At 33.9% G+C, this 19,468-nt stretch overlaps 2 protein-coding genes across 8 annotated transcripts; both read right to left on the reverse strand.

Annotated features, from left to right (window-relative positions):
* Positions 1 to 103: 103 nt before the first annotated feature.
* On the reverse strand, positions 104 to 4,737 carry LOC110102717 (protein LONGIFOLIA 1-like). Its single transcript, XM_028700553.1, has 4 exons — positions 4,584 to 4,737; positions 1,770 to 3,442; positions 1,318 to 1,476; positions 104 to 1,194 (listed from the first exon to the last, which is right to left on the reverse strand). Exons 1-4 carry the CDS (start codon positions 4,735 to 4,737, stop codon positions 376 to 378), a joined length of 2,805 nt encoding a protein of 934 aa, XP_028556386.1. The 3' UTR covers positions 104 to 375.
* A 5,069-nt stretch (positions 4,738 to 9,806) lies between these two features.
* On the reverse strand, positions 9,807 to 18,464 carry LOC110102722. 7 transcript variants are annotated; one of them, XR_003702988.1, is made up of 12 exons: positions 18,227 to 18,464; positions 15,412 to 15,577; positions 15,100 to 15,338; positions 14,521 to 14,998; positions 14,314 to 14,442; positions 14,125 to 14,206; positions 13,863 to 13,929; positions 12,290 to 12,475; positions 12,132 to 12,192; positions 11,726 to 12,055; positions 10,150 to 10,250; positions 9,807 to 10,075 (listed from the first exon to the last, which is right to left on the reverse strand). XR_003702988.1 is itself a non-coding variant. In XM_020831178.2 (11 exons), the coding sequence occupies exons 3-11, from the start codon at positions 15,334 to 15,336 to the stop codon at positions 11,877 to 11,879; spliced, it is 1,329 nt and encodes a 442-aa protein (XP_020686837.1). In that variant the 5' UTR covers positions 15,337 to 15,338; positions 15,412 to 15,577; positions 18,227 to 18,464; the 3' UTR covers positions 11,663 to 11,876. The 7 variants fall into 7 exon arrangements, 5 of the variants coding, with proteins under 5 accessions (XP_020686837.1, XP_028556453.1, XP_020686836.1 ...); XR_003702989.1 differs by lacking the exon at positions 10,150 to 10,250 and having other exon boundaries at positions 9,811 to 10,075; XM_020831178.2 differs by lacking the exons at positions 9,807 to 10,075; positions 10,150 to 10,250 and having other exon boundaries at positions 11,663 to 12,055; positions 14,521 to 14,662; positions 14,753 to 14,998.
* Positions 18,465 to 19,468: the final 1,004 nt, after the last annotated feature.

The following is a 19,468-nucleotide window of genomic DNA, read 5'->3' on the forward strand; positions in this document are numbered from 1 at the left end:
AATTTCTGATTGCGGATAAACTTACGAGTACTTTAAAAGAGAGACTGAAATTCAAATTAAAAAGATGATAACATGAAGATTCATTCATTATCAACAAAGCAATGCCTTATTTAATATATCTGAGCTCATTATATGCACATTTAAACTTTACATATGCAGGCTTGAAAATATCAAATTTTGGCATTAATACAGTAAAGTTTCTTATATTAGTGATAGACGCTTGGGTTCTTGAGTGTTGTTTCATGTGGGTTGTTTTACTTGTAGTTTTCTTGTCGTTTTATGAAGTTCTTAGCATGGGAAGTTACTGAATTGGTTCAGTATTAGCTAGAGTGCAAAATCTACCCGTAGAAAGAAACAAACAGGATTCATACGACATTAAATTCCATCTTTTGCAAACATTTTTCTTTGGCGCCTCTGATTGGCATCCAGGGCAACTGCAGCCACACTCTTTACTACCTCGTTTATCAGATCCTTAAATATCAATCTTTCAATCTCCAGAGCAAGCACAGGTATTTCACTCTCAAAACTGTCCCATGCTTGTGAATGCAAGAGCACATCTTTATGAGTCATTGAATTATGATCAAAGTTTCCTTCCTTGCAGCTTCGAAGACATTTGATCTCCGAGCAGAGTTCTTTATATAGATGCTTGATGCTGAAAGTACTGGGGTGAAGAATATTATTAAACCGATCACCAGAACTGGTTTCATCCATTTTTTGAGCTAGAATCTCATTCACGACATCAAAAATAAGCTTTTGGTGAAGCTTATGTTGATTGCTCTTTTGATCAAATTCAGATGGCTTGTCAGAGGTAATATTTTTAAGCACGGGAAGAAAGTCTGGTTCTTTCTGCAGAAGGCCACAGGCCCGGAATATTTCAGCTACAATCACGCTGTCTTGTTCTTGGTTTTCAATTTTGAACATAGTTGCATTGGTTACACGAGCTTCATTGATAGCTGTTCGTAGATCTCTGGAACCCTGAATGGTGTTATTCTTGCTTTCTGATATTTTGGAATCGGTTCTAGAGCTCCCAGCTGATGGAATGGTCAGAGGGGGACGCTCCATGCTGAAGTAACGATCAGACCGTGGATTCTGATGCTCTGCCAAAGGGAACTGACAATTTGTAATTACAAGATAATAAAAAGTAAACGTATTATAAGCATTCCCAGCTATTTTGAGAACTGTAAGAGGGAGAAATTAGTTTCGTGAAAAACTAAATGGTCACTGAGAATTACCGCAGTGGCGCACATCATAAACTTTTTGAATTTCTTATTACAAAATGTGAGTGTGTGCTTCTATTGCATAAAGAGGATTTGGCTATGAAGTATGACCTTTGAACACCTCTGACATCGACGCGGAGGAATGAAGCAAGCCATCTTGGTTTAGCATGGCATCAGGCACAGATTTGGGACTTGACTGCTGAGGGGAAACTAGCTTGAGACCCTTAGCAGAAAGATCTTTTAGTATCACTGGATGCTTCTAAACCAAAGAAAGATAGAGAGTGAAAAAAAGAACTGTAATCATTGAAAGCTGTTAGTTGCAAACCGAAAAGAAAAATGAATACGCTATATTTTATAGCAAAAGAGCAGCAGTTTTTAACCTTATTGACCTGTGTATTTTTTTCATGGTTCTCTAAGAGTGTTAGTATTCATGTGCCAGACAATAATTTTCATACAATGCACTAATAGTAAACCTCACATGCTGCAATTCAAGAAGGCAGTCACATTTTATATGAATAGTGGAGAGTAGTGTTCAAAGCAAATGAATTAATATAGATGTCTTTTCAACTCTATTGGAATAATGACTGTTAGTAGAAAATTTGAACATTTTGTTGATACCTTTACTGATGAACTTGGGATGCTTTGCTGGAATAGAAGATATTTCACTTCAATGGAGTTCTTAGCCCTTATTGCTTCCACATTGACCTGCTTACCTGAATTCTGAAGTTCAGTATCATGTACTTTGTCTGATTTATTTCTTACTTTGCATCTAGGAGAAACTGAATCTAATAATTGCTTATTTACAGCTCGCCTTGGGGATTTGTTCGAGTCATAAGAGGGAATGGCAGCAAAGGATTTCATTTTCAGGTCAGGTTTCATCTGCTGCAATCGTGGGCTCACATTGTTATTTGCTGCTCTGTCATTTTGTTCTTTTGTTGATGAATGAGGCGCTCTAGAAAAAGCCTTATTTTCTGTGAAACTTTTTTCAGCACTAGTTTGTGTATTGAAAAAAGTCTTCCTTCTGTTACTTCCCAAGTCGCTCGTTCTAATCTTTCCAAAACTTGGAAGCCCTTTAAGCTTTGTAACTTTGGAGAAAGAAACATCTAGCTTTCTTGCCGGTTCCATGATCACAATTGGGGACTTCAAATTTCTTTCTGAAGTTTTTACTTTGTTTGATCCGTAGTTTGGAGTAAGCTGTGTGCTAAATGAATTAACTGAGCTCAATTTTCTATTACCATTCTTCTTAGCTTCAATTATTAGACGATTTAGATCTTGGGTTTCTTTACTAGAATGATGGCACTGAAGCTTTTGCAGTCTCTTCTTCGCCTTATTCAAAACTGATTCAATTTTCTGATTCATATTTTCTTCAACATAGCCTCGTGCCATCTGTGGAGTCTCTTCAATTGAGAATTTGGAAGGTGAATCCAGGAGGAGGTTGTTTCTCCTTGGAGACCTGACAGTGTTTCTTGGTGACTGCAGCTGCTTCTCATGTTTTCTTTCATGACTTACTATTTGATTCTTCTCCTCATGAGATTTTAGCTCCAAGCCCATGAGCTTTGCAACGATGCTGGAGCTCTTTTCTTTACTTTCCAGTTCCTGAAGGTGATATACAGTTTCGGGTACTCTCTTGTTTCCATTCTTATCAAATCCTTTGATATCCGGGTTAAATTTAGGGCTTAAATTGCACCTCAGCGAACCTTCCCTGCTGTCCAACGACAGTCTTGAGACCACGCTATGTTTAATATATTGCTTCTCATTAATGAATTCCTGCGAGATGTCCATGCCATCATAGGAGAGACGACGTGAGTGTCCTTCATAGAAACTGCAAGGTGAATATTTAAGTTTGAATGCTATTCTTAGTGATTCATCAAGATCACTAACTTTGGATAGATCCAGTGATCTTGGGGCCTGAATGGGTTTCAACATTTCATTTCTTTTATTGTCATCATCCTTGATTGTAGAACTGCATAAGTCTCTGTAAATGGACCCCTTGATGATTTCTTTGAAAGCAGGAAATCTACTGATATCGGTAGTCCTTGCCCTCGGCGAGTTCTTTGGTGAGCTTCCCGATAAAAATGAGTGGTGTGTGTATTTTGGTTCTTCTTGTGGTGATTTGTGCTCGAGTGAAGAAAATGATGTGAATGTTGATGAGAAAGAGGTTCTTGATGACTCCATGGAATATCTTGACTTTTCTTGAGATCTCCTGCTCTGATTTTTCTCCTGTATTAGTTACGTCAAGAGTTAGGGATCTCTCATGTATATCATTTAAAACAGGGTTGTTCTATTAGTATCAAGATCATACCAAGTCACATAAGCTAATGCTGGGGCTTACTGGGGCATGAGCTGCACATGGAACGATGGAGTTAGAAGTTAGATGGTAAAGAAAACGAACACCTCAGAAAGCTACAACAAATTTAGGCTTTGTTTGAAACGATTTTCTTAGTGTTTCTTAAAATTTTTGTACTAAAAAGCTGCTTTAAGTAACAATAAAAAAACTGTCCCAAACGAAGCCTTAATCTGACGTATGTAAGAACTCTTAATTTATAAATGCTCTAAATTTCTAACAAGTGAATGCTTTAGACGATGGATATTCTCTTTAATCTAAATTATTTAATGGCAATTTTTCTTTCTAATAAATCATCATTGAGTTTAAAAGATATTAATTAATAACTAATAGTTGATTCTTTAATTTAACAGTATGTTTGTACCAACTCGGATTCACATTTCATGCCTAGCTTAAATGAATGAAAATACGTTTTTAAACTGTTTGTGATGTGATATTTTTTGCTTCTAAATTTAGTATCCTAGAATTAAATTACAGTTATTTTCTTATTAGTTTTAATGAGAATTTATTTACCCAATCACTCGTATTCACTTGATGCATGTGCATAAATATTAGTTGCATTAAAAATTTGGATTACTTCTGTTATAAGTATGATAATCATTATCATCATTAGTCTCATAATAACATTTTATGAAGCGTTCTTCATTCCTTTTTATTGATCTTTATCATTATGCTTCATCATTAGTCTTATCCTAACACTTTATATATCATTTTTTTTTTGTTTTAACTGAGATGTTGGAGGTGTTTAATTTTTAAATAATTTTGAATGATTTTTTTTTTCTACATTGATTAAGATTTTTTTTTGTTTTCACTGATCCGACAATGTTATTTATCTGCGGTGTACTTTCTGCCCTTTCCTATTTAGAAAACAGAACTGTTAAAGCCCCTAGACCTAACCTTAGAAAAACATAAAATGAGGATCTAAATTTTACGACAATACGAAGTAGAGGAGAAAGCTCGACTTTAAAAGAGTTAAAGAAACTTGTAGAAATCATCATGGGAGGAGGAAAGCAAAGAATTACCTGAAGGATCCCTTCTATTGCCTTGTTCACTGAGTTGCCTTCCACCAAGGAGCTGTTGGCAATCAAACAGCTGAAAAATCCCACCAATGCAACCTGCTGGCTTCTTTGAGTCTAGAATTTCATCCTCAAACACTTCAGAAAACTTCTTCGCCATTTCCTTATCCACTTGCTAGCTTCTACAGACCCCCAAAGATTTAAACTAAGAAAAAATGATCTCAAGAAGGGGTACATACAGTAGTTCTTGAAACTTTACTGTGTATTGGAATCATTTCCCCAGTAGCTATCAGAAAATACCAAATGAAAACCTAGGAAACTCTCTAATCACTAGAAAGAGAAGGAAGTTTGTCAATATTATTTAGATAAAGAAAGGGAAGTTAGATATCTCACTATGATGGAACTCTTTTTTTTTTCCAAACGTAGAAAGAGAAGTTTCTGAATAGTATTTAAATAGAGGGGAAGATATGGATTAGCTCAGTATGAGTAATGAACATTTTTTTTTCTGAGGCAAAAGATGAAAGCATATGAATATAATGAACACAAAAAGAATGAGCTGTGGGCTTTATTATGCGATGGAAGTGAGATATGTGGAGTGAAACAGTAAAGAGAATGAATGGGTCATGACAGAACAGTTAGGTCATGTGGGATTATTATTGGGTGTGCGAGTAGGTTATGCTAAACATTTTGGTCCATACCATGGCATGTGGAATTATTATTGAGTGTGGGTCTGATTCTGTCTGAAGTGGGCATGTGATTTGTGTCTGGAAATACAGAAATGGAGTCCTTTATTCTCTTAAAAGTTGAATAACATTGGAATGAAAGGTTTCGCTTCATCCACTGTAAATCAATCATATCTATGTTGGGTTTTCTTATTACCCATATACCCCTTTTTTTTTCTCCATCATTTTACTATGCTTGTATATACTCTTATTTATGATATGTCTATTGTCTAATTACCACTTGTTTATGCCTAAGGCTTCGTTTGGGACGACTTTCTTACTCTTAAAGCAGCTTTTTAGTATAAATTTTTTAATTTTTTAATTAGAAAGCTGCTTTAAGAAGCAGTATGAAAATCGTCCCAAACAAAGCCTACGCTTTCTTACTGCTTCTTAAAGCAGGTTTTTAGTAGAAAAATTTTAATTTTTGTACAAAAAAGTTGCTTTAAGAAGCAGTAAGAAAGACGTCTCAAACGAAGCCTGAGGTTTTGTTTGAGATGGATTTCTTACCACTTCTTAAATTAGCTTTTTGTATAAAAATTTTAGTTTTTGTACTACGAAGTTGTTTTAAGAAGCAGTAAGAAAGCTTCTACCCCAAGAGCCTTTTTTTTTTTCATCGTAGCTTCAATAGATGTTACATTCAACTTATCTATTACTATCTTTTTTATTTTCTCCATTATAATAGTCGAACTAATTTTGATGCTTTAAATTATAATAATTTAATATTCAAAACTATTACAATGCGAGTTCAGTTCGCAGCCAGCATGTGAAAACTGGGAACATTGCATTGGCATCTTCTTTCTTAGAAGCTCAAATTAGTTTGTTCCAAAGCATAGAACCATCTACACTTCTGCGCAGTAAACTGAAAATGGTATAAAGCATACAAAGAGATGATTGAGTAGGGACCATAACAGACTTGTTGGATTTCTTTGCCCATTTGTCTAATTTTTTTGATCTAAAAATGAAGTTTGAAATGTTCATATCTTATTTATGTTTAGGACTACCTGTTGGCACAAAAATTAAGAAGGATTGATACTTCAGTTTTTTTAGGGGGGTTTGTGAGAGGATTAGGAGATTAATTTGTCAAGGTGGTGATATTAAGGTTTCATTTGAGATGTCTTTCTTATTACTTCTTAAAGCAGTTTTTAGTACAAAAGTTAAATTTTTTTATTAAAAAGCTGTTTTAAGAAAGTCGTCTCAAATGAAGCCTAAGGCTTTGTTTGGGACGGCTTTCTTGCTGCTTCTTAAAGCAGCTTTCTAGTTCAATAATTAAAAAATTTTTACCAATAAGCTGCTTTAAAAAGCAACAAGAAAGTCATCCCAAATGAAGCCTATGTTAAGTAAGCGAATCGAAGTTGTCATTTTTGGCTCAGGTCTACTTATTCCACTTCTGAAGATAGATTTTCAGCTAGATGCTCTATTAGATGATTTGTCTGTACAGTAATAAGATAAATTCTTCTGATTTATAACATTCAGCTTTAAAAAAACTAACTTTTGGATGATTATTTCTACCCATTTGCATTTCATGTATTTTACTTGCGTCTCTCATCTCTCGCAGGATAAATTATTCTGTGCGGATGCCAAATATCATACTGTGGCTCGATACCGTTGACATGATGCATTCTGATTGATCTTCAAATAATGTTCTGCATCCGGTCATCCGCACAGAGTAATTTCTCCTCCCAAAATCACATGCTTCATAAACTTGGGGCCCATTTATCAATACTCGCATCTTCTTTTTCCTTCTTCAATTATTTTATATTTTCTCTTGGCTCCACTCATAGCAATATTTAATGTCTGATGAATACAAGTCATATTTTTATTCAGTTCAAATTACAGCAGTGTCTCATTGCTATTCTGCTGCCCATGCTGGAAAGTCCCATCTTCCTGCTACTCCTTCATTTCTTGTTCTTGGACTTAGTGCTGGAATATCAATAATGCAACTGATGCTAGGTATCCTATTTACTAATAGTTATTATTATTATTGAATAAAAGATATGAAAATACATAGTATATCTTTATGATTTGTTAGCTAAAGTTTTATATAATAATTACTGGCCTATTTTCATTAGGGTTATAGCTATAGATGAGATAGTCAAGACAGTGTTGAGTGGCTACTCTGATTCTTCATGTGCCATGTCCTCCATATTTTGCAAAAGTACTGACATATTATTGTTTAGGAGAATATTGATAATTATGAGTACAGTGCTTGGAAGAATAAATCATGTTTATATTTGACAGAAAAATATTTCTTATAAGAAAGTTTTTTTGGATGGAAATGAGATTTTTAATTTTTGAGGTAAAATGTAGGGTTAAGATGGAGAATCTGAGTATTTTTAGGGGTTTAAAAGACAATTCTTACAAAATTGTGATTTATTAGGTATTTTATATGAAGTTTAGTGTTTGATAGTGAAATTAAATATGATTCATCAAATTGGAAAATGGAATTTAATGATGAGTTAACTTATTAGATTTTTATAAAAATATAATTGGATTGTATTAAATGTGAAGGAGAAGGGACTATGATGAGAATTTAAAGATCTATGCTTGAAATATATATATATTTCTTATGAATTTTGGGGTTTGATGAAAAATTGAAGAGAGATGTCTTTGTGATAAAGTTTGGAGAAATTGATTAAAAATAAATTATTTAAAAAAAAAAGAGAATCATGGTTAAAATAATTGAACCCAAATAGATAGAATAGATTACTAATAAGTGATCTTATGATCTAAGTAAGCTATTAGAAGAAAATAACTGCGGGTCCTGCATCTATGAAACTGATTACTGATAGACTTGTCAGGAGATTGGTTATGCCACCAAACGCCTTCAAAGTGGTCGCCATGATCAATACTTATATGACCCGTCTATTATTATTATTATTATTATATTATTATTTTGAACTATATAAATATTCAAATATACTAATATTAGCTACCTAATCATTCCATAATCCAACCTTTAAAAAAGAAAAGAAGAGAAGTTAATAATAATAGTTATAAAGCTGCAGAGCAAATGAGGTCCCAAAAACCTGCCAGCCAGTATGGGCTCATGCCATGTGAGATGGGGGGCCAAATCTGTACTGCTGGAAGCTTCGAGATACCAAAATTTTCTCCTAATGGACACCTAATTCTCCTTCTCTGAACAATTAATGACACACAGCCCACCATTGATCATTGCTTCATCTTCTCCATTCAGTCTCTCAATGAAGTGTGTGTGTGTCTCCATTTGTAACCACTTAAATAACACAGCCCACCATTGCTCATTGCTTCTTCTTCTCCACTCAGTCTCAAATATGTCCCTATCTCCAACCACTATTCATCATTCATTCATCTTCAACATTCATTTAGAAATTTAAGGTATATATATATATAAATTCAATGATTAATATTTCGTTTAGTTACCCCTACCTTTTGTAAAAGGTGATTTTAGAAATGTTGGTTGAGAAAATAGAATTTTGTAACAGAGAAACCAATATAATAAAGCTTCTTAAAATTGTTAAAAAATAAAGTTTCGTAAAATGTCCTTTTAAAGAAGCATCATATACAAACCGTGACAAAAAAATAATTACGTTGTTTCGAAACTGAAAAGGAAAAAAAAAAAAAAAACCGAATCAAACTAAGGCCTAAGACTTCATTTCAGACGGCTCTCTAACTAATTCTTAAAACAACTTTTTAGTATAAAAAATTTAATTTTTATATTAAAAAAATATTTTAAAAAGCTAAGAAAATCATCCAAAACAAAACCTAAATCATATCAAAATTTAAATTTATGTATTAAAATGTGTATGCAAGTAAGACCTCTGGTTTCAATAGTAACAAAGATAAAATTTTATCTTGATTTTTTTATATTAGCTACTAATTTAAGAGATATTATATATATTGAATATATTGACTAGAAAACCTTTGAGTTCATAAAATTGAAGTTTGTTACATATCATCTGGTGTTTATATAAAGAAATGAAGTAATGTGAAAGAAAGACAATATAGAGAGTTCATAAATATTATTTTTAAATGCATCCATATGAAGCCAAACATATCCAACTGACTATATACAATAGATTATTAAACCATGGTTAAATAGAAAGCTTTCACACAGAAACTTTCAGAAGGGTTCACATGGCTGAAAGAAGCTTTAGAGATCATAATGCTTATGCTGTTACAATAAACAAGCGAGCACCTAACTTTATTATCATAATTAATTCATCAACCTCTTAGTTTAAGGCTTCGTTTGAGACGGTTGCTTTCTAAAACGGAGTTTTAGTACAAATTTTTTTATTTTTGTATTAAAATTCCGTTTTAGAAAGCAATAAAAAAATCATCCCAAACGAAGCCTAAATCTTGCTTCTCTTTGGCCACCAATTTGTTTTATGTAAGTTTTTGTTTTTTAGGCTTCGTTTGAGACGGCTTTCTTGTTGCTTCTTAAAACTGTTTTCTAGTAAAAAATTAACATTTTTTGTACTAAAAAACTGCTTTAAGAAGCAATATAAAAGTCGTCCTAAACAAAACCTTAATTTTAAAAGATCAATCATTAATTCATCTGTTCCATTCAGTTAGAGTAATTAAGATTAGTTTATCTCATTATATTGAATCTTCCTTTCAAGAACAAGTTTAAACTGTCATATTCTTGAAACTAATCATAAGAAAAGTTAATGAATTTCAATCTTCATGGCTAAAAACTTGTAACTGTTAGGCCGGCCCGGCTGAACCAGTCCATTCTAGATCGGTTTAGGTGTACAAATGGCGAGCCAGTGGTTTTTCCAAGTGATTTCTCTCCAAAATCTGTGAAAACTGCTGTGTTAATGCTGATTTTCTCTGAAATTATGTATTTTTTTTTCATTATTTTGTATTGTTACCTATCAGTAACTAAGATCCAAACACTTGCAATGAAACATAAATGTAATGATCTCGTTTGTGTTTGGGAGATGGGAAGTAAAGAACATGAGATGAATCTTTACTGCAAAAAGAAAAATAAATGGTAGAATAAAGCATATGAATGCACCAAAAAATATACAACAAAAGAGATAATTACATAATATAAAATAAAGTCCAATGAGATATAAGAGAAGATTACTCTTTAACCTAAACAAAAAAAAATAAAAATAAAAACCTTGACAATTAGGCCAAAACAGTACAGTCAAGTCATTAACCAATCCAACAAAATATCAAAAGGGACATTTAAATACAGTAACATACATATATGAGACAAGTTAGACAACTCAGAGATGCTATCTTTTAAGTACATTTATAGTAAGCCAAACATTTAGAATGACTACACAAGATATTATTTCATAACAATTTTTTGGTTGTACAGACATCATTGGAAGATAATGATGGACAGTTATATAGAAAGCTTTCAAAATGGTTCACATGGAGGGATGGAGCTTTAGAGAACATCAAGCTTTTTATCATGAGAATGGCCAAAATTGACAAAATGAGCACCTAACTTCATATGAACATGATGAATTATTGAGAACAGTTTGATTTAGGGTTTAGGGTATCAAGAAGCCTGTTTGGGTAGAATAGACAAATACATAATATGGAGTAAAAACCTTCAATTATGGCTGAATTCATCAACCAAAAGTCTCAATGGCTGTTTCTGTAATTTAGCCCAACTGCATGGGCCATTTATCTCTTTATACACTATAAATGTGTTTGTGTGTGTGTTTAAAGAGATAAATCTTGTGTGTTTGTTTGGTAGACTGAAGTAGTAGATTACAATATTATAATTCCATGCATTTTAATTTTTTTGTTTGATATGAAACAAAAGAAATATAAAATAAAAATTTTGAGAAATTTGAAATGATTCAAAACCAAAAAGCAAGCTACTTCCAATATGCTATCGTTAGGACGCCGCTACCGCTGACTATCCCGTCCTGTTAGTTGCTTGCCATTGGCCATCATCATCGCCACTTGTTAATCCTTTCGGTTTGCTTGACACCAGCTATCATCGCTATTTGTCATTGCATGTTGTTGTCACCTACCACTACTTATTGCGGTTGCTTGCCGCATGCCACCGCACTAACCATCATCCACATTTGAAATTATTTTAAATGCATCATAACAAACATAGATATTTTAATGCATTTAATTTGCATCCAACCTAACCACTAAAAAACCTCATGTTGGGGTGTATTGCCAAATCATCTATGGCAGCCAGAATCCAACCTAGATCTAAGTGTGCTACAATTATGACACAAGGAGCTTGGCACAATGAAGATGTGTTTCTCTAAGCTTTAAGAAGATAATTTTGAATGAGAAATCCATCATGTTGATTTTTTCATGCTAATTAGTAAAGCACAAAAAGAAATGGGGTATGCCACTGTGACCGAATTTTAGCGAGGCCAAGAGGGTCAGAGTGAGCCAATCTTTTAGCTAGAGAACTGTTTCTCTAAAATGAAATAAATACTTCAGCGTTTAAATACCACTTACCCGTCTTCATTCTTTCATAAAATCAAGAAAAGTTTCCTTTCTGGGAGCAATCAGCTTGACCATACTCAGAACTTTAGGCCAAATCTGGAACATTAGACATGTTGCTCATCTCAGAAATGCCATTAAATCACAAGAAAATCAATAGTCATCACTAGCTTTGTCGGCTTAAAGCCATGGAGTTGTTCTTGTCTATGATCTTCTCATAAAAGCTCCACATTTTATCTTTAGATGTTATAGCCTGTTGGCCAAATGAGTGTTTTTTAACGTGCTTTTGGACATCATCAGCACTGGCAATGCTCTCCAGATAAAGTCGAATAGCTCCTCCTGGCCCTGATCCAAATAAAATTCTGAGAATCACCATTTTGAATGGAAATTAATCACAACTCATGGATTTTGATGGAGTTACCTAAACAGTTATCGCGTTCATCTCGGAAATCATATGGAAAAGGAAAAATGGCAGTGTGTGGCTGTCAATGGCGAAACACATGAACATATCCTAATAAAACCAAGAAAAGGAAGAGAAGAGAAGACAAGGAAAAATAAAAAAAGTGGTAAAAAGTATACAGGATTGCAGAGGGCCTTGTATGGTGAATCATCAACCAACAAAGTATTAGATGGAGAGTACTCCCCCTTATCCCATGGAAGGCTAGCTTCCTCTTTGTCCCACAATTTAATCAACTCCTTCAATACCAATGGTTTATGGCTATTCTCAATTGTATTAAAACCAGTAACTGTACATTTAGATTGATCCTGCATAGGATATGGCAGAGTGATGCAAAAAACAGATATAACTAACAATTAATTAGTTACTTAACTAATGATTGCAGAAAACTAAATGGATAATATAAGGAAAAGAACTTAATACATTTATAAAGTCAAAGCAAAATAAAGCATCACACTGTAAGTTTTTAAATTGCAGCACGAGCAGCAACTGCAATGGAAACTACAATCTACGTACAGCAAATGACAATATCAATTATGGCTTATTTGAGCTTGTTTGTTTCAGATAATTGATTAGATATACTTATAAAGCTTCAGTAATATAGTAGCTATGACAACAGGTATGCAAGTGGCGTACCTATTAGTTATGACAATAGGCATGCAAGTTTATCAAGTCAAAAAAGTTTCCTTTTTTTTTTTTCTCTGCAAATGCAGTGACAGATACAGAGATCTCCCAGACAATGGACAATCTAATATGTTCATCCTTTTGGTTCAGAATAGGGGTGTAAAAGAGTTGAGTTTAGTTCTTACCGAGCTTGGCTCGTCAGTTGGAAAGCGAGCTCGAACTCGAGCTCATTCCACTGTAAATGAGCTCAAGCCGGCTCGCCAGTTTTGGGCGGAAATTTTAAAATTTAGGCGGGATTTTTAAAACTTACTAGATTTTTAAAATTTAAGCAGAATTTTTAAAACTTAATAAAAAATTAGAAAAAAAGATAAAATGTTTAACATTTAAATAAAACTTAGGTGGTTTTTATTAATTTTTTTTAAATATTTAAATTTCATAAGTAAAACAAAATTATTTAAAAATATTAATATTTATTTGAGCCGGCTCGCGAGCTCACGAGCCGAGCCGGCTCAAGCTCGAACTTGAGCTCGAGCTCGACTCGTGAGCTTGATAAGCTCGGCTCGCGAGCCGGCTTGGCTCACTTACACACCCAGTTTAGAGCCAGTTAAACTAAAATAAGGAACCATGAGCACCAAATAAAGAGAATTGTACTTCTTTCGTTGCTGCTAAACGCACTCTGTACTTGTACTCTAAAGAAAGCATCAGCTAGCTTATTTTCTTCCTGGCTAGAACATCAATGGCTATTGACATTCCTCGCGATTTTACTATTACATAAATAGACTTGACAGTTTTCGCATGCACAATGGAGGATAACCCACAGGTTGAAGAAATGGAACAAATGTGAAATAAATATAAAGAAAGAAAGCTAGAACAGAGGTAACATTGCTATAGTAGTTCAAAAAGATACCCGAATAGTTAACACCATATGCAACACTAAACAAAACTGAATGAAAAATAAAGATTCAAAAAGCTAAAGCAGGCTGGTAAGGTAAAATAAAAGGCATACAACAGCATAGGATGGTAAACAGTACACCTCGTACCACAATCATAATGACTTGATCACTCACATACCCAGCAAAACAGTAATCTATCTTTGGAATCCCCCATTATATAATTGATGACTCCAATGATGTTATTCCTTCAGAAATAAATAAAAATCGGCATATTGGTTATAACAGGAGCAACAATAGCAAAATAAGTAGAATAAGAAGAGTCCGATGAGGCTACGGAAAGAATTATTCCTAAAGCACTCAGAAGATTCAAACTTGATAGATGTCAGATAAGAGAAGAAAATAAAAGAAAACATAAATCAAATATTGTTTAGATGACATACTTGTTTCTTGAAGACCAGATGCCTACAACAAATCTCTCAAAGCAGAAGGTAAGAAAATCATCCAAGAATGGCCTCTTGAAAACTAAAATACAACACAATAAAGCATTAGCACATCTATTTTTGCAAAATAGTAAGCCACATTTCTAACATGCAACTTTAGGAATTTATTTATGATGGGAATTTGTTTACCTGATCGCATGTTAACCCTTTTATATGGCAAACAAGAGCCATGAGAGCCAAAAACAACATCACAGAGAATACCATTGAGGTCAAGGACAAGCAACTTCTTTCTAAAAGGGTTTCTCAATGCTTTTTCAACTGCAAAGAGAGGGCAATCCGTTTCGTCATCCAAAGAACGTACATTATTTAGTGCCAAAGCACCAGTAGCAAGTTTACCTTTATAAATGATACGGTCAGGCAAACTAGCAGTGTCTCTGTGATTTTCATGAACTTCATTTCTCAAGCACTTCATATCCTGCCTTCTTGCCTTGTTGATTTTCTTTCCATGTTTTCCAATATCAGAACAATTAGGAGAATCCTTATTGACCTCAGAGGAAATACAAACGATTTTAGAGTCATCAAATGTAGCATTTATCAAAGAATATTTTTCTTTTTCAGCTGATAATACCAATTTATTAGCTGCAGGCAATCGAATGCCATCTGCATTCTCTGAATAATTTCCTCTATCTGGTATTTGTATGGCAGATGAATGGTTTGAGCTGAAATCTGATTGAGGTTGTAGCAAAGAGTGTGCCATGTGTTGTGCATCACAGTGACCACCCTTCCCTCTCTTTCTGGACCTTCTATAATACCTTATATTTGTGATTTTTCGATTATCCAGAGCTGAATCCACCTGAAGCAGCAAATTAGCATTCTATACCAAATGATTGAGTTTGTTATCCTATAAACTGCACCGATAGGGATGCCAACATAAGATTATTCTGTGCAAGTCATGTATACCAACTATGAACTTACTTTTTCAGATGAAGGGATCTCACAACTTCCAGCAGCTTCAAATGAAGCAGAAAAAGGCTCTTTGCTAGTGCTTGATGTTGGGAGAAAACTAGCTTTTCGATTCTGATCCAAACTTGTAAAACAATGCTGAGCAACTCTCACAGGGGCAGCATGATCATCCACTATTTTGGAGACTCTAGACTTAGCCTTTCTCCTCCTTCTAGATCTTCTAAAGCGTGTTTGATTGCTAGGATTCATTTCTGGAAGTATGAAATAAATTAATCATGGAAAAACTAAAAGAGACCCATCTAGAGGTGCTGGTCAATTCTTTACCTCTCTCACTTGGAACAGTTTTTGAAAATTGTAATGGAGTGCCAATCTTGTCTACTGGAAAGGGAACCCCAGAGCAGTCAAAGGAAATAGTAGTGTTGCACCTATGCTTTAGAATCTTTGTAAGCGGAAAGATGCGCTTCTTCTTCTTACTTCTTTTCTACTTGCCCTGGTTCAGAATATGAGAATATTGATGCAAAAGATTAACTCTCTTGATCTTCTCAATAATTTGAATCGAAAAAAGTAATATATACCCTGTCAGATCTATCTCATTTAAGCCGATACATCTCAAGAGTAACTATTGCCAGATATTGCCAAAATCTAAAAAGCATACAAAATTAATGTTGGATAAAAGCAAAATCAGAATCCTGTAACTATGAAGCATATAAATATATCAGGTGTAGGATACCACATCAAGTTTATTATTATTATTATTATTATTTATTTTATTAAACACCACACTATCAAGTTATCTCCTCTGTTTCTTAGCTTTAGGCCCTTGAGATTAATCAATTGGATGAAGCAAAACAAAATTGAAAAAAAAGCTGAGTGATCAAAATATTACTTTAAATTTGCATTTTAATTTTTACTTTTGGTAAGCAATCATGCAATAGTCAAAATTTATGACACTCAATTTTTTGCTTATTCCTATACATAGTAGAAATGGTTAGAATTTACAACTTCATTTTTAAAGATCATATTCAAAATAACTATGCACGTCATATTTATTTTCAATTTAATATGATTTTAATGTAATTAATTAAGTAATCCATGTTTTATTGTTGTTATTGGATGCATCATTATGTTTTGTGAAATTTACTACCTTATGTGTTTTAGGTTTGATTAATTAAATGGGTATTATATGCAAATAATATATGCATCCATGATCACAAATCATGAACAACTTAATTAATAAAAGGCCACGTTGCTTTGCATTTTGAGCATTAAAATATAGGGAAAAACATTTGCCCATTGCATTACACTTCACACTTTGAAAACAGTGTACACTAATACCTCTCTTACTCGTAAGCTTTTCAGATGTTAGCACTGAAGGTTCAGCAACATCTCCTAGAAGAGGCACCACTGAGATGTCAACAAAAGAATATTCTCCCCTCCTACTCTTCAGAATATTCAAAGGTGGTACAATATGCGTATTTTCCCCTCCTACTCTTCAGAATATTCAAAGGTGGTACAATATGCCTCTTTCTCCACCTTTTCTGCTTTGGCTGCTAAGGGTGAGAACTTGACAATGATGCTAAGTAAGCTATATTTCATGATCCTACTAGCAATAGATGAGAAGCTTTTAAATCATCACACTAAGAAAGAAAAGCTCCATAATGAAGTTATGTAGATTTTCATCATGGACAGTTCTGATTTCAATCAAATAAATGCAGAGTAATTAAAAATGATCCATAATGCAGTCCTGTAGTATTCATAATGGATATTATGATTCCAACTTCATAAGTACAAAAGTAACCAAAGATATCATTCAAATATAATAAAAACAAAACAAATTCTAACAAAATAGTGTATCTAATTCAAACTCAGATTTTCAAGGCATTCTGTTGTTTAATATCCTTTCATCGAGAACGATTCACAAACTTAAGGAAATATGGATTAAATTTGTATATTTAGAAAGAATAAGTTAGCCCCGAGATAAGTGAAATTCAAAATTTATCCCAACAAACTCATCCCAAGCACAAGCATTCCCTTTTATTTTTTTCTCTCAACACATCCTCAAATTATAAACTTAGATTATATTTTATGAAATAGCCTTTCCCCATTATATTTATTATCAAAATAACAATCTATAACTTAATTTGCTTCCCCCAAGTCTCTGTTGAGATTTCCTCACTTGCCAATTTTGAAGAGTATGGTCGTCAACAATCTTTTCATTCCACACGCTGTTGGAAGATGAACAACCACCTCCAGCCCTTTGAGTTCAAGTTTCAATCATCATTGACATGAACTCCTTCTAGGTCAATAATCATCATCTACACCTTCATCTTTGACCATGACACTATCTCGCAATCGAAGCACAACTAATGACAACCTGTCAAACAACCAACAAAACCGCCCATTGCTTACCACCTCAAGGCAAATGACACCTTCAGCCGCCTTTTAGTCAATTTCCATTTGCTTTTAGTTGATTTACAGAAAACTCACCACTAGTGTTTTAAAGGAAAAAAGAAACCAGAGATATGTATATATCAAGCTATGCAATTAGCAATATTTCCTATGCTTAAGGATGTTAGCTTTAGGTAGATATATATAAGTAAAGGAAATAAAAACCTAATATGATTAATTTTCAATTTGGTGAGATATAGTTGCAATGATTTTAACAACAAGAACATAACAACTTTTTGAATGAATCTAAAATTATCCAAATTTAACCATAAAAATATAAATTTGTAAAGGAAACAAATATCTAATAATCTCATTAGAGATTAAACTTTAAATAAACCATTATTAGTGGATTGGCTTTGTGTGACACCCCATATAGCACTCTAATAAACTCCCAAGGCCCTAGGGTTGAACGTTGCATAGCCTTAAAAAACCCAAGTGACATCTAAATTTAACACTTGTGAAGGAACAACAAAGCACATCTGTTGTGTTGACCTATAAGCAGTGAACCGCTCTCAGCCGACACCCACGACACAACCGTCGCTCACGGCGCAACCGTCGCCCACTATTGCACAACTGCTCCCCCTTGACACAAAATAGCGAAATGGCTCCCATTCTCACAGAAGCTCTCAGAACCAAAAAAGCGAAGAAGAAGATCGCAAGCAAGGAACGAAAGAGGAACTTTGTGACTTACCTCTCGCAAATCGGCGCCGACCAATCGCTAGCCTCCATCTACTCCAACGACCGAACCCGTCGTGCCCTAGAAGAACCGATTACCTACGCCTGTTTCCTCCCAGACGTCGGAGCCTCCAGCGAACTCCTTCGTCGGCCGATCCGAAGCTCGCCGGTCTCCTGCTCCCGTCGACCTCGCAGCCTTGCGAAAGATCCCGTCTGGTCTCCGTCCCGACCTAAGCCTGATCGGGCTTCCTTCACCTTTCTCAGATTATATATATATATATACTATTTATATCTATACTACTATTATAAGGACTTGAGTTTCCTTTCATAACAAATCTTGACCATTTATTTTATTTCTTTTTAAATTATCTTGATCATTCATTATAATAAAAATAATTAATAATTCAAAAAATTAATACTTATATAATTTAATACTCTTTATGTTTATCTCATTCCATATTAATTTTAAAACTTTTGACCATTTTAATTTCCGTCTTACACTCCGCCGCCACCTCCTTTTCATGTTTTTTTAATTTATACGTTTCCCATTTAATTATATAAATATGTTTCTTAATTTAACCATTTCCTTAAGGACTTTAACTAATATAATATTGCCTCTTCGTTGAACCTTCAGTTTTAAAATCTAACTGTTCATATTTTGTAACTTTTCATATTCGCTTGCGGCCCTTCATTTTTCTCATAACCCTTCATAATCCTATAATATAGATATACATTACTTATTTCATTACCCGCTCTCAAAAACACTTTGTATTCGCCTGCAACCCTTCATTTTCTCACAACCGTTCCTCTTCCTATAATATAGATATATATTACCTGTTTTATTTGTACCCCAACTTCCGTGAGAGCAACCCAACAGCTTGCTACCAAAACAACTCTACATCTTTCGTACAAACCTGGCTGCATATCCATCTCGTGTGCTATTTCTTTTAGAGAACTCAAAGCCTAGATGCAGCTACTTATAGTGCTTAATTGTTTGGGACAAGTTCAATCTGTGAGTTCAAGATATGTAGCCCTTCTACTTCTTTATCCTCTTCTCAACTTATTATATTTATTTAAGTAGCACTTCTGCTTTTTTATCCTCTTCCTCCAACTATTATATTATGATTTACCTCGGAGCTAAGGTTGCCGGTACCTCTCTTCAGTGATCCTTGTCTGTAATGTATCTTTTTTTTTTTTGTATGCTTCATTTAGCTAACTTTTCTTTGCTTTCTACTTAGAAATGGACAGTATATCTTAA

The sequence above is a fragment of the Dendrobium catenatum genome, unplaced genomic scaffold, assembly GCF_001605985.2.
Source record: "Dendrobium catenatum unplaced genomic scaffold, ASM160598v2 fragScaff_scaffold_1557, whole genome shotgun sequence".
Classification (NCBI taxonomy): domain Eukaryota; kingdom Viridiplantae; phylum Streptophyta; class Magnoliopsida; order Asparagales; family Orchidaceae; genus Dendrobium; species Dendrobium catenatum.

Bases quoted from the DNA above. Each gene is read 5' to 3' on its own strand.
- LOC110102717 (XM_028700553.1), bottom strand. From the start codon at position 4,737: ATGGCGAAGAAGTTTTCTGAAGTGTTTGAGGATGAAATTCTAGACTCA. The intron at 3,443-4,583 runs GTAATTCTTTGC...TGACGTAACTAA, and splicing joins CAATAGAAGGGATCCTTCAG to TACAGGAGAAAAATCAGAGC. The intron at 1,195-1,317 runs TAGCCAAATCCT...TCACGAAACTAA, and splicing joins TGTTCAAAGGTCATACTTCA to TTTCTCCCTCTTACAGTTCT.
- LOC110102722 (XM_020831176.2), bottom strand. From the start codon at position 15,336: ATGAATCCTAGCAATCAAACACGCTTTAGAAGATCTAGAAGGAGGAGA. The intron at 14,443-14,520 runs GTAAACTTGCTA...CTCTCTTTGCAG, and splicing joins TGACCGTATCATTTATAAAG to TTGAAAAAGCATTGAGAAAC. The intron at 14,207-14,313 runs GTAAACAAATTC...GTTGTATTTTAG, and splicing joins AAGGGTTAACATGCGATCAG to TTTTCAAGAGGCCATTCTTG.